The following is an 18,613-nucleotide window of genomic DNA, read 5'->3' as shown; positions in this document are numbered from 1 at the left end:
GATACAAATTAATTAATTAAATTTTTGTATTTTAGTTTAATTAAAAAATGATCTTGTAAAAGTTTTTATTTTTTCGTAAAAGAAAAAAATAATGAATATATATGTTGCGTGATTTCAAAAAATATTATAATATCAGCACATAAATTAGCTATATCACAAAGAATAAAATTAAGATTGTGACAATCACATGGTGTATAAAGTGTTCTAGAATTTATATCTAATAATTTTTCTTATATACCTTGTTATTTACCTTTTATATTAGATTCATTATCATATTTTTATTCTCTCGCATTATTTATATCAAGTTCAAGATTTTTTATTTTACTTAAAAATACCTTAATTAGAAGTATCATTCACTTTTAAAAAAATTATAAAATACTCTTTTATTTTTATTAGACTTATTAAAATATTTGCATATCTTAATATAAAAAACATTTGTTCTTTATGATTTACATCTCGGGTACTATCAAATATAATTGAAAAATATTTTAATTCTTTGATTATTTTTAATAATGATATTTCTTATCTCTAATGCTAAAATATTTATCAACTCATTTTGTATATTATGACCTAAGTAATAGTTATGAATTTCTTTGTTCTTGTATTATTGGATCAAACTTACATATCATCATTTCAATTAAATTCAAACAAAAATTATTATTATTTTAATAAATCTTTTCATTTGTATCATGAAATGTTAAATTATTTTTTAATTTTTTTTTTACAATAATGTGTATTGAGAGGGAGAGAGATGTTAAGCCTTGATTTGAATAATAACAGTGAAAATCCACAACCCTTTGCACATCTCGTGCAAGGTGCCTATGTTTATCAAACATTTTTCACACTTATTTATAAATTTTAAATTAATTCTCTCTCTCTCTCATTTTCTTTCACCCTCTCGAAGCAGTGAAGCTTTTGAGTGGTCGTGGCCGCTGTAACTTTTTAACCTCTTTTTTTAATGTTTTAAGCATAGATCTTAGTGGCTTATGTCTTAAACTAGTCTTGCATATAAACACATGCATAATTAAGTTGAATTATTTAGTCAATTTTATTGAGTTTTCATCAACACTAAAAAAAATACACATCTTTTTTAAAGCAAATGGAGGATTATCTTTTTCTAATTAATATGGTAAACAATACTAAATCAAGGCATGTGTGCCTCTGTGTGTGAGAGAGAGAGATTTGCTAAAGAAAGTAGAAGTTGATATGCCGACAGAGAGAGAGAGAGAGAGAGGAGAAGTTGATATGCCAACCTTAAATCATTCACATAGCTTGAAAATTTGCTTTGGTTGTTATGTCAAAAAGTAAAACCTTCCTTGTCCTACAGAAAATCACTGGTAATAGGCACTAGAAAATGAGGACGACGACATTTGCAGAAATAAAGCAGAGGTTGGTATGCCAATTCCTAACTATTCACATACACACACAGCCAGCTGAACTTTTTCTTATGGTTGCTATATATGTCAACAATTCAATATATAGCCCTTTCCTTATCCTACAAAGCAGCATTACTCCTTGCTTCCCTTTCAGTACCCACAAAAGTAAAATATAGAATCTCACATCTCTTATCTTATGTTTGGAACACAGGATTTTGCCACAGAAAGAACAAGAAGCAGAAAAATGATATTATTTGTATCCTTGTGTTTTCTGTGTGCATAAAAATATTGATTTTCTTGTCACAAATTCTTATTCCAAATACAGCATAAGCATATCAATAGGGTTTACATATATATATATATATGTCTATACATATATCTGCTTTTTCTTAATATTTTCCTTCCACTAATCTTACTAATCCAGACATAGAGCAAGAGAATCTGTGGGCACGACCTGAAGATCAAATTGAAATCTGTGGGCATATGTGTCCACTTTGTTCTATCCCCTTATTCAATTAATCCTACTTTTTTGCCACTTGAACTCCAATGGTGATGCTAATTTGTTAAAAGAAGAAAAAAATGTCTTCATCTAAGATGAGGTGAACCGTCATCATCCAATATTTATTTTCATAGTTGTCTTTATGTCAAGATGTGAAAGTGTTTGAATTTTTTTTTTCTCTTAAAAATGATAGTGAGGGAAAGCAAGGCTTGATAATGACAGTAAAATAATTTTTTTTATAATTGAAAGGCCACATATTTAAGTTATAGAAATAGTCTTTTTTTGTGAAAAAAAATAAAGGAAAGATCACATAAAAACACACTTCTGTTTTAACTATTTCAAAAGGAGAAACCTCATGCATAAATGATGCTCTTAAAAATGATAGTAAGGAAATGACTAACCCTTTTGACATGATTATATAAGGCCAAATTTATATTTTTATTTATGTACTTTTTTTTTTTTTTTTTTTGTAACTATCTAAATTTTTCGTTATTTCAACTATGCCCTTAAATCGTGTATTTTTGAGTTAATTATACATCTCATCTCACAGAATTGAGTTAGAATATGCAATACACACGCGCTGAAATATCCAAATTATCCATCCATCCTCTGTAACTCATCTTTAAGAAACTCTCATTGTCGACCACTATTTTCGCCACAACATCTTCCTTCAGTGGCCGGCGACAACTAGCATGTAGAGGATGGAGAAGAAAATGGATTAGAATGAAGAAGGTTTGCGGGGGTGAGGGACTGGCGAAGATAGTGGAGGTTGAGTAGGCGGTCTTGCAAGACAAGAAACATATGAGGCAAGGGAGGTGGCCAGTGACAAGTACAAAAGATGTGGGGAAGCTAAGAAGACATCAGAGAGAGCTGAGGAAATGTCGGAGAGAGAAAAATTTCTTTTAAATTCTTACAACATTTGCACATATAATATGGTGCTCTCTAATTAGCCTAACAATCAAGTTTTTATTCATCACTCTCCCACTAACGTGTTATTTGTGCTTCAGTTGCTACGCTGGTGAAGTGTACAATTGACTTAAAAATATATTAACTAGAAGTGAAATCAAAATAATAAAAAATTCAAATCATACAAAATATATATATATATAAAAACAAAAATAAGAATTTGGCCTTTATACAATAACAATAACAACAACAACGTCAGTAAGTCTTATCCTACTAGATGGAATTAGAAGAAGTATTCTAACGTGGCTATTGAAGAATGACCAATGCGACTGGAAAATGACAAACCAAAAACGTATCTTCTCTTGAATCTGAAGTCCTCTGCAGTGAGGCCATCTGTCCTCTGTCCCAAGTGTTTGGCAAGTAGACAAGTCATATGGCTAGGATGTTCACCAAACAATGGGATCCATGTTGATTTCTGATTGAGTCATGTTGGCTGATTCACTCACATAGGATAGAGATATACACAAATAAAGGCAAGACCGCTGAAGCATTCCAAATCAGCTCAGTGCAGACTACAGTCTGCTGCTCAAAATGGGACTCAATTCACTGAATTCAAACCATGAAAACCAAATAACTTCAATCATTCAAGTGAAGCCAAGCCTTAAACTGGTGCAACTGCAACACTGGTCATTTCTTATCTTTCTTCTTTTTTCCAAATGATATATTTTTGTTCTTAATGTACTGAAAAGAGATTAATCAAGAATAAGCGTGATTATAAACACTCTAATCATACTTGCAAATTATCAATTTCAACTCTAAAGATATTTGCTTTTACCTAATAGTCTTCTTTTACACTTTGTTTTTCCCCTTCTCTTTCTGAATTCAGTTACAAAATCATTTAATATGGTTTCTTTGAGAGCTTGAACTCTTAAGAGTCTCTTTTTCTTTTCTATATACAGATTTATAAGCATGTGTGGGATGCAGACAGCAACAGAGATGGATGATTGACGACACAGTGCTAGGTAATGATTCATTGAGATGGATGTAACAGCTAAAGACAATGATATATAAAAGAATTATTTAAAATTTTTGTACAAAATAATATGGTTCGTTAGTTAATACATTTATTGAGAAGAAAAATACCAGTTAAAATAGTTTATACTTTAATTTGACAATAAATTTTGTATTAAACTTTGATAAAAATATCACTTTTGGGAGAAAAATATGCCAAACTTTTGTTTGTTTGAAGGATTTGTTTTCATGCAAGACGTGTTGCGTTATCTATGGAATAAATGAGTTGTGTTCGAGTCTAAGTATTTGACACATAATTAACTAAACAAACTGTATTTAAATTAATTTACATTCTATCATATTTATAGATGAACAGGGATAACACAAATTATCACCTCCTTGAAAAAGATGGCAGCTCATGTGTTGTGAACAAGTAGGTGGGACTGCATTAGTGATCACCCACAGAATGAAGAGAATGCCAACAAAAAGATTAAGTTAGGTGTAATTCCTTGAATGAGATCCATCCATCTTGAAGGCAAGGAGGGATCAGATTTGAAGCCATTATTTTGAATTGTGGGGGTTTTGAGAGGACACCTCTCAGAAGTCAAAATGATTGAATGGTTTGAAGTTTTAGGAGGCAAATGAATGGGGGAGACAAGGATCTAAGAGCTGATCATGGTAGGGCTTCCACTGCCTCTGTGAAAAAGCTAAAAGAGCGGTGTGAGGATAAGCTAATCAGCTAGGCTGCCTTTATTGTCCAGAGTTTTTGTCTATACACTGAATTGATATGAATGCACCATTCAGTCTCCAAGAGATCAAAACCCAGTTCTCCAAATCTCTGTTTCATATGCACTTTTGGCATGCTGAGATATCTTTACCTAAAAAGATATTATCACTTCTTATAATTATATATAAAAAAATGTCATTTTTATAGAATTTTTATTTCCCAAATAGCTCCAGATTGATGATGGTGACATTTAAAATTATAAACTATTTTTTCTCCCAAAAAAAATACAATTATAAACTAGTTTGATAGATTAATTTTTTTTCCTATAGTTACGTTTGAGACGAAGAGAACCTAATTAGGTTATATTTTATTTTTATTTTTTTTAGGCTTAAGTGAGTAGGTTATATTTTTGGTGCAAAAGTTTTTTTTTTTTTTTAATAAGAAGGTGCAAGTCTAAGAAGTCAAGAGATGTTTATTTGCAAGTATCCTCTATTAGAGTTTAATAATAATGTCATTAATCACTTTATTCCTTAAATTCAAGAGACCAATAAATCTTAAATGACAACATAGGACTTTTTTATTTTTGTCGAGATGTCATAGATCATTGACAACTTCTTCGACCATTTCTTCAACCAACGACGATCAAGATAAGAGTCGCACAACTCTCAAACCTGAAAGATAATAAAAAAAATATTTGAATTTTATTTTTTTCATATAATCGATAAAAAAAAAAAAGAATATACCAAAAAGGGAAAGAGGGAAGATAAGAGAAAGAGGGAATGGGGCAAAGTGGTAGATTCAATTATATATCCTTCAAAGCATAATTCCTCCTTCTAGGATGAGGCCTAGGAATGTGACTCTTTAGATCTTTGTGTCTAAGTATCAATTCTTTTTTATTGTGATATTTTGTTATATGTGTACATAATATAAAACAATATTATTAGACAGACATAATTATATTAAATGTTTTCTTTTTGGTATTTGGAGAGATGAATTAGGTGAAAAGGTTGCATGATTGGTTTACATTTGTTGTGATTAAATTAAAGTGAAGAAGATTCACACCTTCCCAAAAGCAGCAACAAATTATGTATGATGGAGAAATGATTATATATTGTAATAATAAAAGCAAAATCATATTCTAAAAAAAAAAAAAATGAATGCTACACAAAGTTTAACTTTAACCCACTTTTAGTTAAGACTAAATCAGAAAATAAAGTTTGAAACAAGTGAATGTTTTTTTTTTTTTTATGAGTATTTGTTAATTAAGATATAGATTTTAAAAAGTAATATATGAAAAGTATTTTAAATTTTTTTTATTTTTAATGTATTTATTAAATTTATCTAACGATTCTTAAAAAAGAAATCATGTGATTTATTGTACAATATTTTTCAAATATGTTTATCTCTTTCCTTTCGTATTAGTATATATTAAATCTTATAAATAAAAAAATAACATATATATTTTTTTATGTATTTTATAAAAAAATTTAAATTTATTTTAATTATTCTATATATTAAATTAAATAATGCATTGTTTGGGAGGAACAAAGTAAGTAAGTTGGGAAGTGGGGATTTAAAAGCCTACAAGTTGAAAAGTACAAAAGATGTGAGCCTTTTCTCCTTTGGCCTGCGGGGAACATGAAAGTAAAGCAGCACTGCAAAAAACAGATGTGATGCTGATGCTGATGCTTTGGGAGGGATTGTTTGGGTAATACCCAAACATCACCATTCTCTACTTCTGTTAAAACAAGGGCTTAATCACCCAAATAATGCCAAACTTAATTTTATTTGCTTCTCAAATTTAAATTTTATCCATTCACCTTTGAAATTTGTTGAATCACCCTATCTTAATTCTCAATCACTTGTTCTTTATGTAACTTTTTAAATAATTAACTACAAATACTCAAATGCAATCAATAATATATAATTAATAGTTGAAGAGTAAATGAAAAGAGGAAAATCTCCTATGAGAGTTTCTTCCTAAAAAAAAAAAAAGTGAATCCCAACATCGAAGATAATTGATAGGTAATTCTATCGCTCGTGTCAACCACACTGTGTTTAGTTATAAAAATCACATGCATGGTAATGGCACGTGATACGATTTTTGTAGCATTCTATACTTTGATTCGTACATTTAATTTTATTTTATTTTTGTAAATGATTTGTGTATTTGTTGTCTCTTTCTAATTACGTGAGGTGTAATTTTAGTATTAAAATAATTTTTTATTATAAGTACAAGCAGGAGTTTTAAATTTTAGCGACAATCAGCAGTTTTTTAAGCCATTTGAAAGTGAAAAATAATAATAAATTAAACAAAAAAAAACTTGATTAAATAAGACTGTGAATAAAAGCTTTTAGTATTTTCTTGAAAGAAGATGATTTATTTATTGTCATATAATACTCGTGAAGATAAGAAAAGGCTGTCACGACAGGCACGGGACGGCAGCCTCTGATCCGTATCCATTTATTTGGGCACCGCCTTGTCCTTCCGTACACAATTATTACTTCTACCATTATCAATAATATGACAAAAAAGTAAAATGTTATTTATACACTTATTTTATACATCTTAAGTTACATAAGAGGTATTATGATAAAAAAATTCCATGAGACACGTGAGGCGCAGGGTATTTTGGTCATAATACCCCCTTATATAGCCCTAAAATATACAAAATGAGTGTACATCTAACATGATTCTATGACAAAACCCAATATTCATTAGAAAGAAAAATTATTAAAATATAATAATAATATTTATTATTATTATCTAAATATAATAATAAATTTAATTGTAGTGGATGGTGTATCGATTAGAGTCTCCAAGTGACCTCCCATGGAGGTCCTCTAATATTTAAATTAATACTTAATTTGAAAGTAAAATACAAAAAAATAAAAATATAATCAAAATAAAGTTATAAGTATATCTTATCTAAAAGAGAGTTTTCTTATTTATAAAGAGAAGTAAACCAAAAAAATCGCATTCTTTGACAGACATATCAAACACCTTTCTGAATTTGTAGACGGGTATATCAAAAGTAAGTTTGATTCGTTTTTCGCGATCTCATGTGAGTAATATCCAGATATCAAGTCTCTCGAGATATATAATAATCTCTCAAAAAGGTCTTTCATATTGTTTAGAGAGAAATTTCTAGATTTAGATAGCCCACGAAAGTCTCCCAAATATAAATCTTCTTGTAAGCGAATGACGTACAAAACTCTCTCGAAAGGGTCCTTCGATGATGTCGAGATAGGCTTCGAAGAGGGATCAGTTGATCTTCTCAGTCTCTCGATCACTTTGATTTTTCGGCAACCTAATCTTTCGAGCACTCAAAGTCTCTCGATCAGTCTCTAGTCCCTTAATCTTTCTTTAGATTTGGGCTCATTATTGAGCATAACAAAGTGTAATAATCACTTTATTCTAAAATATGTTGAGTTTATAAATATAGAACAAGAAAATATGAAAACTATATTTTTATTTTTCTTCACTATTAATAGAAAATATCTTCAAAACATAAAATTCTTAAAAATAGAAGTATTGAATTTAAAATTGAATCTACATTCGTATTTAGTGGAAGAGATTTGCAAATTACGTAGAATTTGTCTAAAATCCACCCTTTGTACTGACTACTACTAGACTTGTAAGTTTAAAAACAAATTCCAAAGTAAAAAGTGTTTGGGGTTTGCCCTTAATAATGTAGTTCATGTGCCATGGAAAGCCCAGTAGCTTCATAAAGATGATGTCATTGCCGCATTCATTGCCCACACATGTCCCAATTTAAGATAAGCATCACCTCTCATTCGCAACTCCATTCATTGCTTTGCCCTAAATGCTGTAGCATGAATTTAAGGAGTCCCACATGAGCTTGCAAACAAAAATTTTACTTTATGTATTTATTTTATTTTAATTTACGTGTTTGATAGGTTTGTTTAGTACAAACTTAAAAATAATTAACATCACATTTAGTCTCTCATACACTCAGTATTAGAGGTGTTCAGTTCGAACTGAAAAATTAGTTCAATCTAAGATCGACTGGATCTTAATTCGATCCTCGATGTACTTACAAACTTCAACTATTTTTTAGTTCAATTTAATTTGGGGTAGCTCAAAATGGTAAATTGATTGAAAATAAATAATATTATTTATTAATTATTAACAATAATATAATATATTATTAAAAAATGTATTATATTGATTATTTTTTAGATTTTTTATGAAAATTTTTGTTTGGATAATTGTATAAATATTTATATGCATATATTTTAAAAATTTTATATTAAAAATAGAAAAAAAATATTCAAGACAAATTAGGACCAAAATCGTCTTGATCCTAACCAGTGCAGTCCGATCTCCTTTCAACTGAATGAACGCCCTTACTCAATACTTAATGAATGAGTAACTCTTTTAATAAAATAAAAATAGAAAATTTAAATTCCATGGCATATTTTCATAAAAAATAATTCTTAAGGATATTCTCAAAAATATATTTTTGTAAAATGGAATTATAATGAAAAGTTATAGCGACGAACTAAAAAAAGAGTAATGCTAACATGTGCCTAAAGGTAATGTTAAGGAATGAAAAAAAAAAAATGAGTAATGTTAAGAGTATTTGTTAGAACAGGCATAATAAATATATTTTGTTTGAAAGATTGTGTGTATTTTTATATTTTATTTATAATTTTTAAGAGCTTGTGTTAGATAATAAAATTTCAAAACATGATATACTTAATAAGTGTGCATGGAGACTAAAAATAAAATGCAAGTGACCTAACATTAGGCTTAAAAAAATTAAAAAGTATAGAGTAAACCAAACCTGAGAAACAAGTAAGAAAAGAATTATAGTATTTAAGAGGAAAAGAATGGCTCCTTTTAAAGCAAAGCATGCCATTGAAAAGGGTTGTTGGAGGCTCAGTGGGGGTTGGTGATGTCATTGGAAAGGGTAAGTCGTAGCTGTTTTTCTGAGTTATAATTGAATTTATATCTCCAAAATGGTGTTTATAGGACGGAGATATTGTCAGAAAATAGATCTTTGAAATGAAAGAGACCATTCTTACATGAAAAATTAAGATTAAATTAGTGGTCCACCATATACCCATTTTATGAGATCTAATTTGGCTGATGCAGTTTCTGTGTTTCACCATATATGTCTGGAGTGGTGACCAATTCAACATTTCAGTGTTTGCAAAAATGAATAAAAAAATTTATATTAAAATAAGATTGAAATGCTTTGTAAATTAAAATATAGAATGATCGAGATAAGATTGAAAAATATTTTAAAATTTTATATAAAATTGTTTGAGTATTTGTTAAATTTAATCATTTTTTATTATCTGTAAGATCTCAAATAAATTTATCTGGAAGGAAAGAGATAAATTTATCTAAACAATTCTACATAAAAGATCACGTAATTTCTTTTAAATGAATTGTCAAATAAATCTAACAAACATAATAATAGATATCACTTTTATTTAAAATATTTTTTATCCCTCACTTTTTCCAACATATATCTTAATTATATCATCCCCTCCCCCCCTATCCCAATTATATAGTTTAATCTATGTAAATAAACCTATTATTTAAGCTTTATCTCACATTTGAGGTTTGATTTTATGAGTTCAATTTCATATTTCATTATTTAACACTTCTTTCAAGAATTCTTATCTTTGTTTGATCCCGACTATTGCTAAATTGACACTTGGAAAAGATTGAAAATGGTAGTTTTAGTTATAGTTTGTGTTGTGTTATTTATTTATTTTTATTTTTGGTTATGCATGTTTTCTTACTGTTGAAAACTACAAAATTTGATTATAAATACTTCAAGTACACCTAATGCGTTATATTACTCTTAACACTTTTATAGTTGAGCAAGTAACCTTTTGTTTTATTGTTATTTAACAAGTTATTTAATCAAATATGAAAATATTGAAATAAATCAAATTCAAACTATTAATTATATGGGCTCCGCTCATTTATATACTGAGTGTACTTAAGTACTTTATGAACACGATAATGTCATATAAAGATAAGAATATTACTTTTAATAGTTTATGAGTGTAAGATGTGCTAACGAGAATATCTAGTCTAAATTTTATTTATATTTTTCGATTGAAATTAGATGTGTAACACAGTCTCGATGTCTCTGAATAAATAATAGTTCATATTTTTTGAAATTAAAAAAAATCAAATTAATAATTTCAAAGGTCAACTGAGCAAAATTTGTAATAAATTTTTATAGTTTTTTGGAGTATTTTATTGTTACTCTTCTTCTTTTTTTCCTAACAATATTTGAATAAATATGCATTGACCGGTAGTGTAAGACCTTTTTCACAATTTGTGGTCTGAGGCAACTGATGGTAACTATAAACAACGTGACAGAGCTCAAAAGCACACTTGAAACTTGAAGCCTTAACACCCCCCAACCCTTCTGCACCCACCTTGAATTCTGCTTCTCTCTCTCTCTCTCTCTCTCTCTCTCTCTCTCTCTCTCGCTTTCTGATTTTCTTCTTCTTCGCCAGAATTGCTGCGAGAATAGTAAGAAGCTTTTTTTTCCCTGCAACAACAACAGAAGGTAAAAAAAGAACTTCTTCTCATTGCGTTTTTCCATGCCAATCACATTGGTTAAGATGCATGTTCATCTATTGCTTGGATTTACCTTGCTTTCTTAGCGTTTCTTGTTTGAAAAACGGGTCTCGGGTTCTCTGTTGGCCATGTTTGATTTTTCATCGTGTATTTCTCCATATAATGTATATTATTGTGTTTTCCTTCTCATATGGGTTTCCATGTTCTGGTTTTCCCCCCTGTTTCATTTGCTGATAAGATCTTACAATAAAAATAAAAATAAACTTTTATCCGTCTTATATATTAGTGGGTTAGAATTTTGGTCAGTAGTATTGGGTATCTAAATCAAGTGCATGATCCAACATCTTGAGCATGAAAAATCAAGATTTGCCTTTACATTACAGCCTATTCTTTTCTTCTTCTTTTTTCTTTTGTGTGTGTGTGTGTATGTGTTAGTAAGTTAGTAATACTCTGTGATTTTCATTTCATCAATTGATAATGTGTAATTCTTTATCTTAATTGATCTGGCAGTTCCATAGTTTACATGAGATTTTATGTTTTTCTTTTTGGGGTTTGATAACATGTATTTTTTAGGAAGAAACAATAAATTTTGATGGGATATTCATGTGGGTTTCTTCAGACTTGGGTGGATGTTTATAATCGCCTATTTGCAAGACTCATTGTAGGTGACCCGAGAACAATGCTAAACCAGCTATGGTTTGCACTGCTAATGGTTTACTGGAATGGAGAGATTTCCCTAAGGGCCTCAGAGTCCTCCTTCTTGATGGAGACAACAGTTCTGCTGCTCAAATAAGATCAAAGCTTGAGGCAATGGACTATATTGGTTAGACATATTAAATTTCCTTTTGCTTTTTAACTGTTGATATGCAGATTTTGTTTAGAGGGCATCCTAGTCGTCTTTGTACACAAACTTACTTTTGCTATGCAAAAAGGTTGTTTCAACTCAAACCCCTGGCTTCTAATCACAAATGAGCAAACATCATTGCCAATATTAAGGATCGCCCTCGGTGGCATCTTATTCTGTTCACAGATTTTACTTTCTAAAGCAAAAATGATTTTTCCCATTCTTTGCATTGTCTATTTTACTTCACTATGGTGGTCCCTATTTCTCCCTCAGTGGCATCTTATTCTGCCCTATTCTTTAGTTGGGCTACATCTAAATGAATGTTGCTCTTATTTAGTTGCATACAACCTGGAATTGGCTGTGGCTATAAGGACTTGATTGTTGTGGGGGGAACTTTTTTCCTTCTTATTACTTCGAATAAACATTTGAATGTAAGTAATAAAATTGCACTAATGTAAAATCTTATTCCATATTTTTATTTAGTATCTTGATCCAAGTTAATTTGTTGGCGTTCCTTATTCCTTACTTTAATTGTTGGTGGTTAAATTCACTTTTTGTTTGTTGTCCACAATCTCTTTTATTAGGATTTCAAGTTCTTTGCGAATCAAAAAATCATTCTTTTCTGGAGACATAATGTTTCGTACCTTTTGATACTTGAGTTCACCTCTGGGGACTTCTAGCTATTAACACCTTCATGGGTCTTCCTTACTTTTTCCCAATTTTACTGTTACTACATGTGGTGGCAAAGCTCTCCCTCTCTCTTTCTCTCTTCACACACGCACACACATTGTGCATCTATTTATGTTAATGTTTCCTTGCTCTTGACCTTTACAGTTTCTACTTTCTGTGATGAGAATGAAGCTTTGTCAGCAATTTCAAATGAACCTGAGAGCTTCCACATTGCTATTGTAGAGGTAATGAATTTCGATTAAACTATGATCACTAGACAAAAATTTAGTGTCCAAGCACTAAACATCATCCGTTTGATTTACATGCACTTATGGCTATTTGTATATGCATGATTATGAATTCATAAATAGGAGCTAGAGTTCATCTCATGGAAAACACATTTGCCAAAAGGTTCTATAAGATATTCTGCATGTGTTTGAGATCCACTCTTTATGCTCTTCAATAAATATTGATTTACATGACGTGTAATATGTTTCATCCCTTATGAGAGTCAACCATGGTCGATAACTCCAAGGCTGCGTGTTTTTCATTCACCGGTTATAAAACAGAAGGCTAACTCTTGTATATCATAAAAACAGTATTTCCTTTCTCATACCACCCAATCACATTTATCCATTTTTTCTCCATATGGTACCCGATAAACTAAGATAGACTAGATAAAGCACAGTCACGTGTCTCTGTCTCAGACTATTTGTTTTCACAGGTGAGTAGCAGCAACAGTGATGGGAGGTTCAAGTTCCTTGAAGTCGCAAAGCACTTGCCCACCATTAGTGAGTGGAAATGTTGTGCTTAATATATTGTAGTTTCCAAGATAAGGATAAAGCTTTGGCAGGAGTTTGTTTATGCTAGGATGGGATTGCTTTCTCTGGGATTGTTTATGCTAGTCATGCAATGGTTTATAAAGAAATGACTAACAAGGGGGGACTGTTAGAAATAGAAAATAAGATGGTCCTTTTTGGATATATATAAACCAGTTTCTAATGTGGTGCAATTACTCCCTTTTTGCAGTGACTTCAAAACTACAATGTCTGGCTACCATGATGAAGTGCATAGCGGTGAGGATCCTATTATTGGCTTGTAATGTACTTTCTATGCTCCTACTTATACAGTAAAGAGGAAGGAACAGAATACACATTGCTTGTATAGATTTTGATACGCTTGACTTTACCTTCAAGTAATTATATAACTGGTTAGATTTTAAATATAACCCACCTTAAGCAGTGTTTCAATTCAATTTTGATTACATCAAAGAATGATCAGAGATCGATTTTAATTTTATAGCGCATCAGGATCTCCTCACGCATCATATACAGTTGCTAGCTGCTATGTATTTTGTTATATTGAATTCGTTTCGAATTAACTTTCAGCTTGGAGCAGTTGAATTTCTTCTGGAACCACTTTCAGATGACAAGCTTAGAAATATATGGCAACATGTAGTTCATAAGGTTTGTCTGGATTTAACTACTGATTATTGGGCTTTTACTATATGATTACATTGCCAATGCTTTGGGAAGAAATTCACAAATTTGCATGCTTGAGCAGGCATTTAGCGCAGAAGGAAAAGGCCTTCCAGAAACACTAAAGCCTGTCAAAGAATCTGTGGTTTCTATGCTACAGCTTGAGGTGGATAATGGAGAACCAAAGAGCAATATCCTAGTAAAATCAGAAAATGAAACTGCAGTGGGCAGTGATAGGTATCCAGCTCCTCTTACCCCACAGTTGAAGCAAGGAGTTAGGTTAGTGGACGATGGAGATTGCCAAGACCAAACTAATTCCTCAGAAGAGAAGGAAGGTGGGGATCAAGATGGGGAATCTAAATCTGTCGACACTACTTGTGGCAGCGCAATGGCTAACACTGCTGCCCAGGCAAGGCCACCTGAGATACTGGATCGGACTGTTACTAAAGAGGAGAATGAATCTCCTTATGGTTGTAGAAGTGAGAGTAACATGTCTTGTCCACGGAACAAAGATAGTCTGAATGATTCTGGTGCTGATGCTGGAAATCCTGTGAAGGCATCTGGGATTCACCATTCATGTGCAAATAAGGCCAATCGAAAGAAGATGAAGGTGAGTTGTTCTTCAAGCCTCCTACATGTAAGCAGCACTGAACTTATACTTAACAGCAAGCGTCCTGATTTGATTACCTATAATCTATTAAATATCTGGGTTGTTGTAGTTGTTACTAATCTATTTGATTCAAGAATTTGCTATCACATTTCTCATTTATGGGGCCACCAAAGCAAGTAATATATAGTTGTTTGTAGAGTAGTAGCTACAAGATTAGACAGGTTCATACTTCATAGTGGATTTTGTATATTTTTTCCTTCTATACGACTGAATGTGCCAGGTATAGCACACTATTAGCCCTCTGGCTCTTGGACTTGTCCAGTTGAGAGGATTTTCCCAAATGAGAGCATTTTCCTGCTACTTTATATAAATCATATACAATTCTTTGACTTCATAATGCTGTAAACACTTGCTGGTCCAGCCCATGATGTTTGCTATCAAATTCTTATATGGTGGGAACCAAAAATCGAAAATCGAAAGATGTGTGATTTCAGAATATATTTCTTCCTTTTCCTCATTTTCCTTAGCCAATAAATTGATTACGAGTGCATTGACTTTATTTTGACATTATGTTAATGTCAACCATTTTATCTTTTCTGGTTGAATGCTTTATTAATTCAACTGAATGTGAAATTTCTTCGCAAATGTTAAATAAATTTCAAATTGAATTTTTCTCTGCTGTCAAAATTAAACAAGTTTAATGCAACTTTTTCTATCCTTTTTCTTGAGCTTCAGGTAGACTGGACACCTGAACTGCACAAAAAGTTTGTACAAGCAGTCGAGCAACTTGGTGTGGGTAAGGCCATCCCTTCTAGAATACTAGAGTTAATGAAAGTCGAAGGATTGACAAGGCATAATGTAGCCAGCCATCTCCAGGTTGGTCTGAAATCTCTGTTTAATAATTTCAGCACTTTGTTTATTTCAATAGAAGCCATGCTTTACTGTTTAAAGATGATTTTAAATCTACTTGATCAAACACGGTGTGCATTATTGATTATTTGCACAGAAGTTCCCCATCTTGCTATCTGCTAATGTTATGAAAGCAAGAAGTTTTGAATGTAATCTGCCTAAGCAGATTACATAATCTGCCTAAGCAGCGTACCGCCAAAATGTAAACAATCTGTGTGTAGCCTATTTACTAGTTGATTTCGTGGAACATGTTGATGAAATTGATTTCTAAAACCAAAACCATTTTTTTTTTTAACTACTGTAAACCTCTTTCATGGTTTCATTCATTTCCTTGCAGAAATACAGAATGCAGAGAAGACACATTTTGCCCAGGGAAGAAGATAGAAGGTGGCCTCATCCAAGAGATCCCTCACAAAGGAATTATTATCCACATAAACCCGTCATGGCCTTCCCGCCATATTACTCTAATCCGACTTTCCCAGCCGCTCAGGTCTCCTCAGCATGGGGGCCTCCCGGCAGTTACCTCACTGGCCTCCAGACATGGAGCCCTACTTTCTACTCACCGTGGCAGCCTGCACAAAATTGGCATTGGAAGCCATATCAAGAGGTAACAACTGCTCTTCTCTCATATATTGTCTTATGCATCGCATTGGTGAGTGTTTGCATGTCATGAAGAAGTATTCACTGATCGGACTAAATGTCCCGGTGCTGTGGATTTTCAGATGAATGCTGATGCATGGGGCTGCCCGGTGATGCCTCCACAGCCTCATGGATCCTGCTTGTCATTTCCTCAAGTGAGTAGTACATGCACGGTTCTTTTTTTCTTGGTTTTTTAGATTGATAATTGAAGATATCGTGCGTAAAACTTGATTAAAATGGTTTGGTTACATGAAAAGAAAACAAATATAAATTCTTGAAAGGAGAATAGTCGAATTGGAACTAATATTTAGCAAAAGAATCAAAGAATGGCCAACAAAAATTTATGTAAAGACTCTTAGATATATACGAGTTAGTTAGTTATAAGTGCTTTACAAAAGAGGAGCCTTATTTATGATTGAGCCCCAAATAATTGAACAAGACTTGACTTGATATGTTACCATTATTGTTGTACTCTGTTGATATTTGTCATATGTTAGTAGAAATGCATGCAAGGGTCCACCAAATAACAACGTTTTCCAAAATGCAGAACGTGGCCGGCTTTGTCGGTGCTAACACCGGGGATGGCAGAGGCATTCCACAGAGTTCTTTCGACCTCCACCCGGTACGTATTACTATAAATTCACGTTACTCCATCCAGCTGCTGATTTAAATTTCAAATTCCATTCTGCTCGATAATTAAAATACACAAAACCCATGTTGCTTTAAGGGCATGAGAGCAGTAGCCTGGCAACGCCTTTCGAGCCGCCTAATACATATTCATTTTCCCTAAAATTCAGACCGAACACTTAAAACGCATGGCTTTGTTTTGAATTTTACGTTGGTGCAGGCGGAGGAGGTAATTGACAAGGTGGTGAAGGAGGCAATAAGCAAGCCATGGCTGCCGCTGCCCATAGGCCTGAAGCCGCCTTCCACTGACAGTGTCCTAACCGAGCTCTCAAAGCAGGGCCTCTCCCCCTTCCCTCCCCGCTCCATTAACGGCTCTCGCCCCCGATGACGTGTCGCCGCGCCATTGGCCCACGACCCTCCCTCCAGTAAGCAAACAGATTCAGACAAGGAAAAAAAAGCTGCGGTGGATGCTGTGCAACGCCACTGTAAAAGCCACGTGCTGCGCCATGGCTGAGGATCGGCCACGTATGCGGGATCATGGTGTGGCTGTGAATCAGTCTTTGGAAATTTGATGGTAGGGTGGGAACCTCGTGTTGTCTGTGGCGGTGGGTGGGGCCCTTACCTGATTGGTGCCCTCAATAATGTAATGTTGGCGGACAGTGTTTGTGGGTGGGGACTGGGGGGCTGACTGGATCTGTACAGAGACTTTTTGTGAATAAAAATCGGAATTTTTGAATTTAAACGCGGATGTACGCTGATGGCTCGTATGATGGGACCGCTTGATTATCTGCAATGGTAGAAATGGTACGTTTCGCCATTAATGGCAATTGCAGCCTTCAATCTTCATTTTCCAACCTCCAATCAATATTATTTTAAGTGCGTGTTACCTAATTTCTTATTTGTGGATTGTTCGATAATTTTTTTTTTTTTGTTTGAGAAATCATTTTTCTTATAACGATTACGTGAGGCTATTTTCTTTTAAATCATAAAAATCAAATTTCTTAACAAGAAGAGATGAAATTTTCTAGACAATTGAAAATAGGGGGTGGGTGGCGGCTTGGGGGATGAGAGAGAAGAGCGAGTGGGTGGGGAGGGTTTATAAATTATTTATATTTTATATTTTTAATAATTAATAAATATAAATATATAAAAATAGAAAATATTTTATATAAATTATTTCTTTGGAAAATAAAAAAAATAATTTTGTAGTTTTATTTTTTAAAAAAAATAATTTAATTAATTTAAAATACATTATTATTTTAATTTTTTATGTAAAATTTAATATTTTTTAATACATTTTCACCATTAAATTCTATGAAAAATGATCAAATTCTATGAAAAATATTACCAATTAAACACCAAAAGATGAAAAATAACATCATTTTTCAAATAAAAAATTATATCAATCAAACAGGTTAAACTTCCAATTTTCGTAAATTTATTTTCCCTGCTAGTCAATTCCCTGAAAATTTTTTTTTTTTCACTCTAATTCCACTCTTACAATCAAATGCACTTTAAAGTCTTTAAAATTAAAGTTAGATACATTTATTTATGAAATAGAATTATATTATTCTTTTCTTACGCTTACTCTCAACGGTATCATTTTTTTATTATATTATAAATAAGTTTTTTTATTTTAATTTTGTTTCAAAAATTATGTTTACACCAACAACACTTCTTCTATTTGACTTTTTATTTTGTTTATTTATTAATAAATTTTAATTTTATTTATTTTACATTA

The 18,613-nt window shown here is 32.0% G+C and overlaps 1 protein-coding gene across 3 annotated transcripts; it reads left to right on the top strand.

Moving 5' to 3' along the window:
• The first annotated feature begins 10,998 nt into the window (after nt 1-10,998).
• On the top strand, nt 10,999-17,699 carry LOC127787135 (two-component response regulator-like APRR2). Of its 3 annotated transcripts, none has more exons than XM_052315010.1 (12): nt 10,999-11,085; nt 11,762-11,919; nt 12,775-12,854; nt 13,334-13,400; nt 13,639-13,685; nt 13,998-14,075; nt 14,173-14,697; nt 15,433-15,573; nt 15,944-16,213; nt 16,329-16,400; nt 16,793-16,867; nt 17,093-17,699. In XM_052315010.1, the coding sequence occupies exons 2-12, from the start codon at nt 11,790-11,792 to the stop codon at nt 17,258-17,260; spliced, it is 1,653 nt and encodes a 550-aa protein (XP_052170970.1). In that variant the 5' UTR covers nt 10,999-11,085; nt 11,762-11,789; the 3' UTR covers nt 17,261-17,699. The 3 variants fall into 3 exon arrangements, with proteins under 3 accessions (XP_052170970.1, XP_052170972.1, XP_052170971.1); XM_052315012.1 differs by having other exon boundaries at nt 11,716-11,919; XM_052315011.1 differs by having other exon boundaries at nt 11,000-11,085; nt 11,751-11,919.
• Nucleotides 17,700-18,613: the final 914 nt, after the last annotated feature.

The sequence above is a fragment of the Diospyros lotus genome, chromosome 12 (genome assembly GCF_014633365.1).
Source record: "Diospyros lotus cultivar Yz01 chromosome 12, ASM1463336v1, whole genome shotgun sequence".
NCBI classification, from domain to species: Eukaryota; Viridiplantae; Streptophyta; class Magnoliopsida; order Ericales; family Ebenaceae; genus Diospyros; species Diospyros lotus.
Note: the sequence above shows the minus strand (reverse complement) of the source record. Positions and strands in the feature narration are given on the sequence as shown.

What these genes read in the sequence shown, in the direction of transcription:
- LOC127787135 (XM_052315010.1), top strand. Translation starts at nt 11,790, where the DNA reads ATGGTTTGCACTGCTAATGGTTTACTGGAATGGAGAGATTTCCCTAAG. An exon ending in CCATGATGAAGTGCATAGCG is followed by an intron (nt 13,686 to 13,997) that starts GTGAGGATCCTA and finishes ATTAACTTTCAG; the next exon opens with CTTGGAGCAGTTGAATTTCT. An exon ending in ATTGGAAGCCATATCAAGAG is followed by an intron (nt 16,214 to 16,328) that starts GTAACAACTGCT and finishes GTGGATTTTCAG; the next exon opens with ATGAATGCTGATGCATGGGG.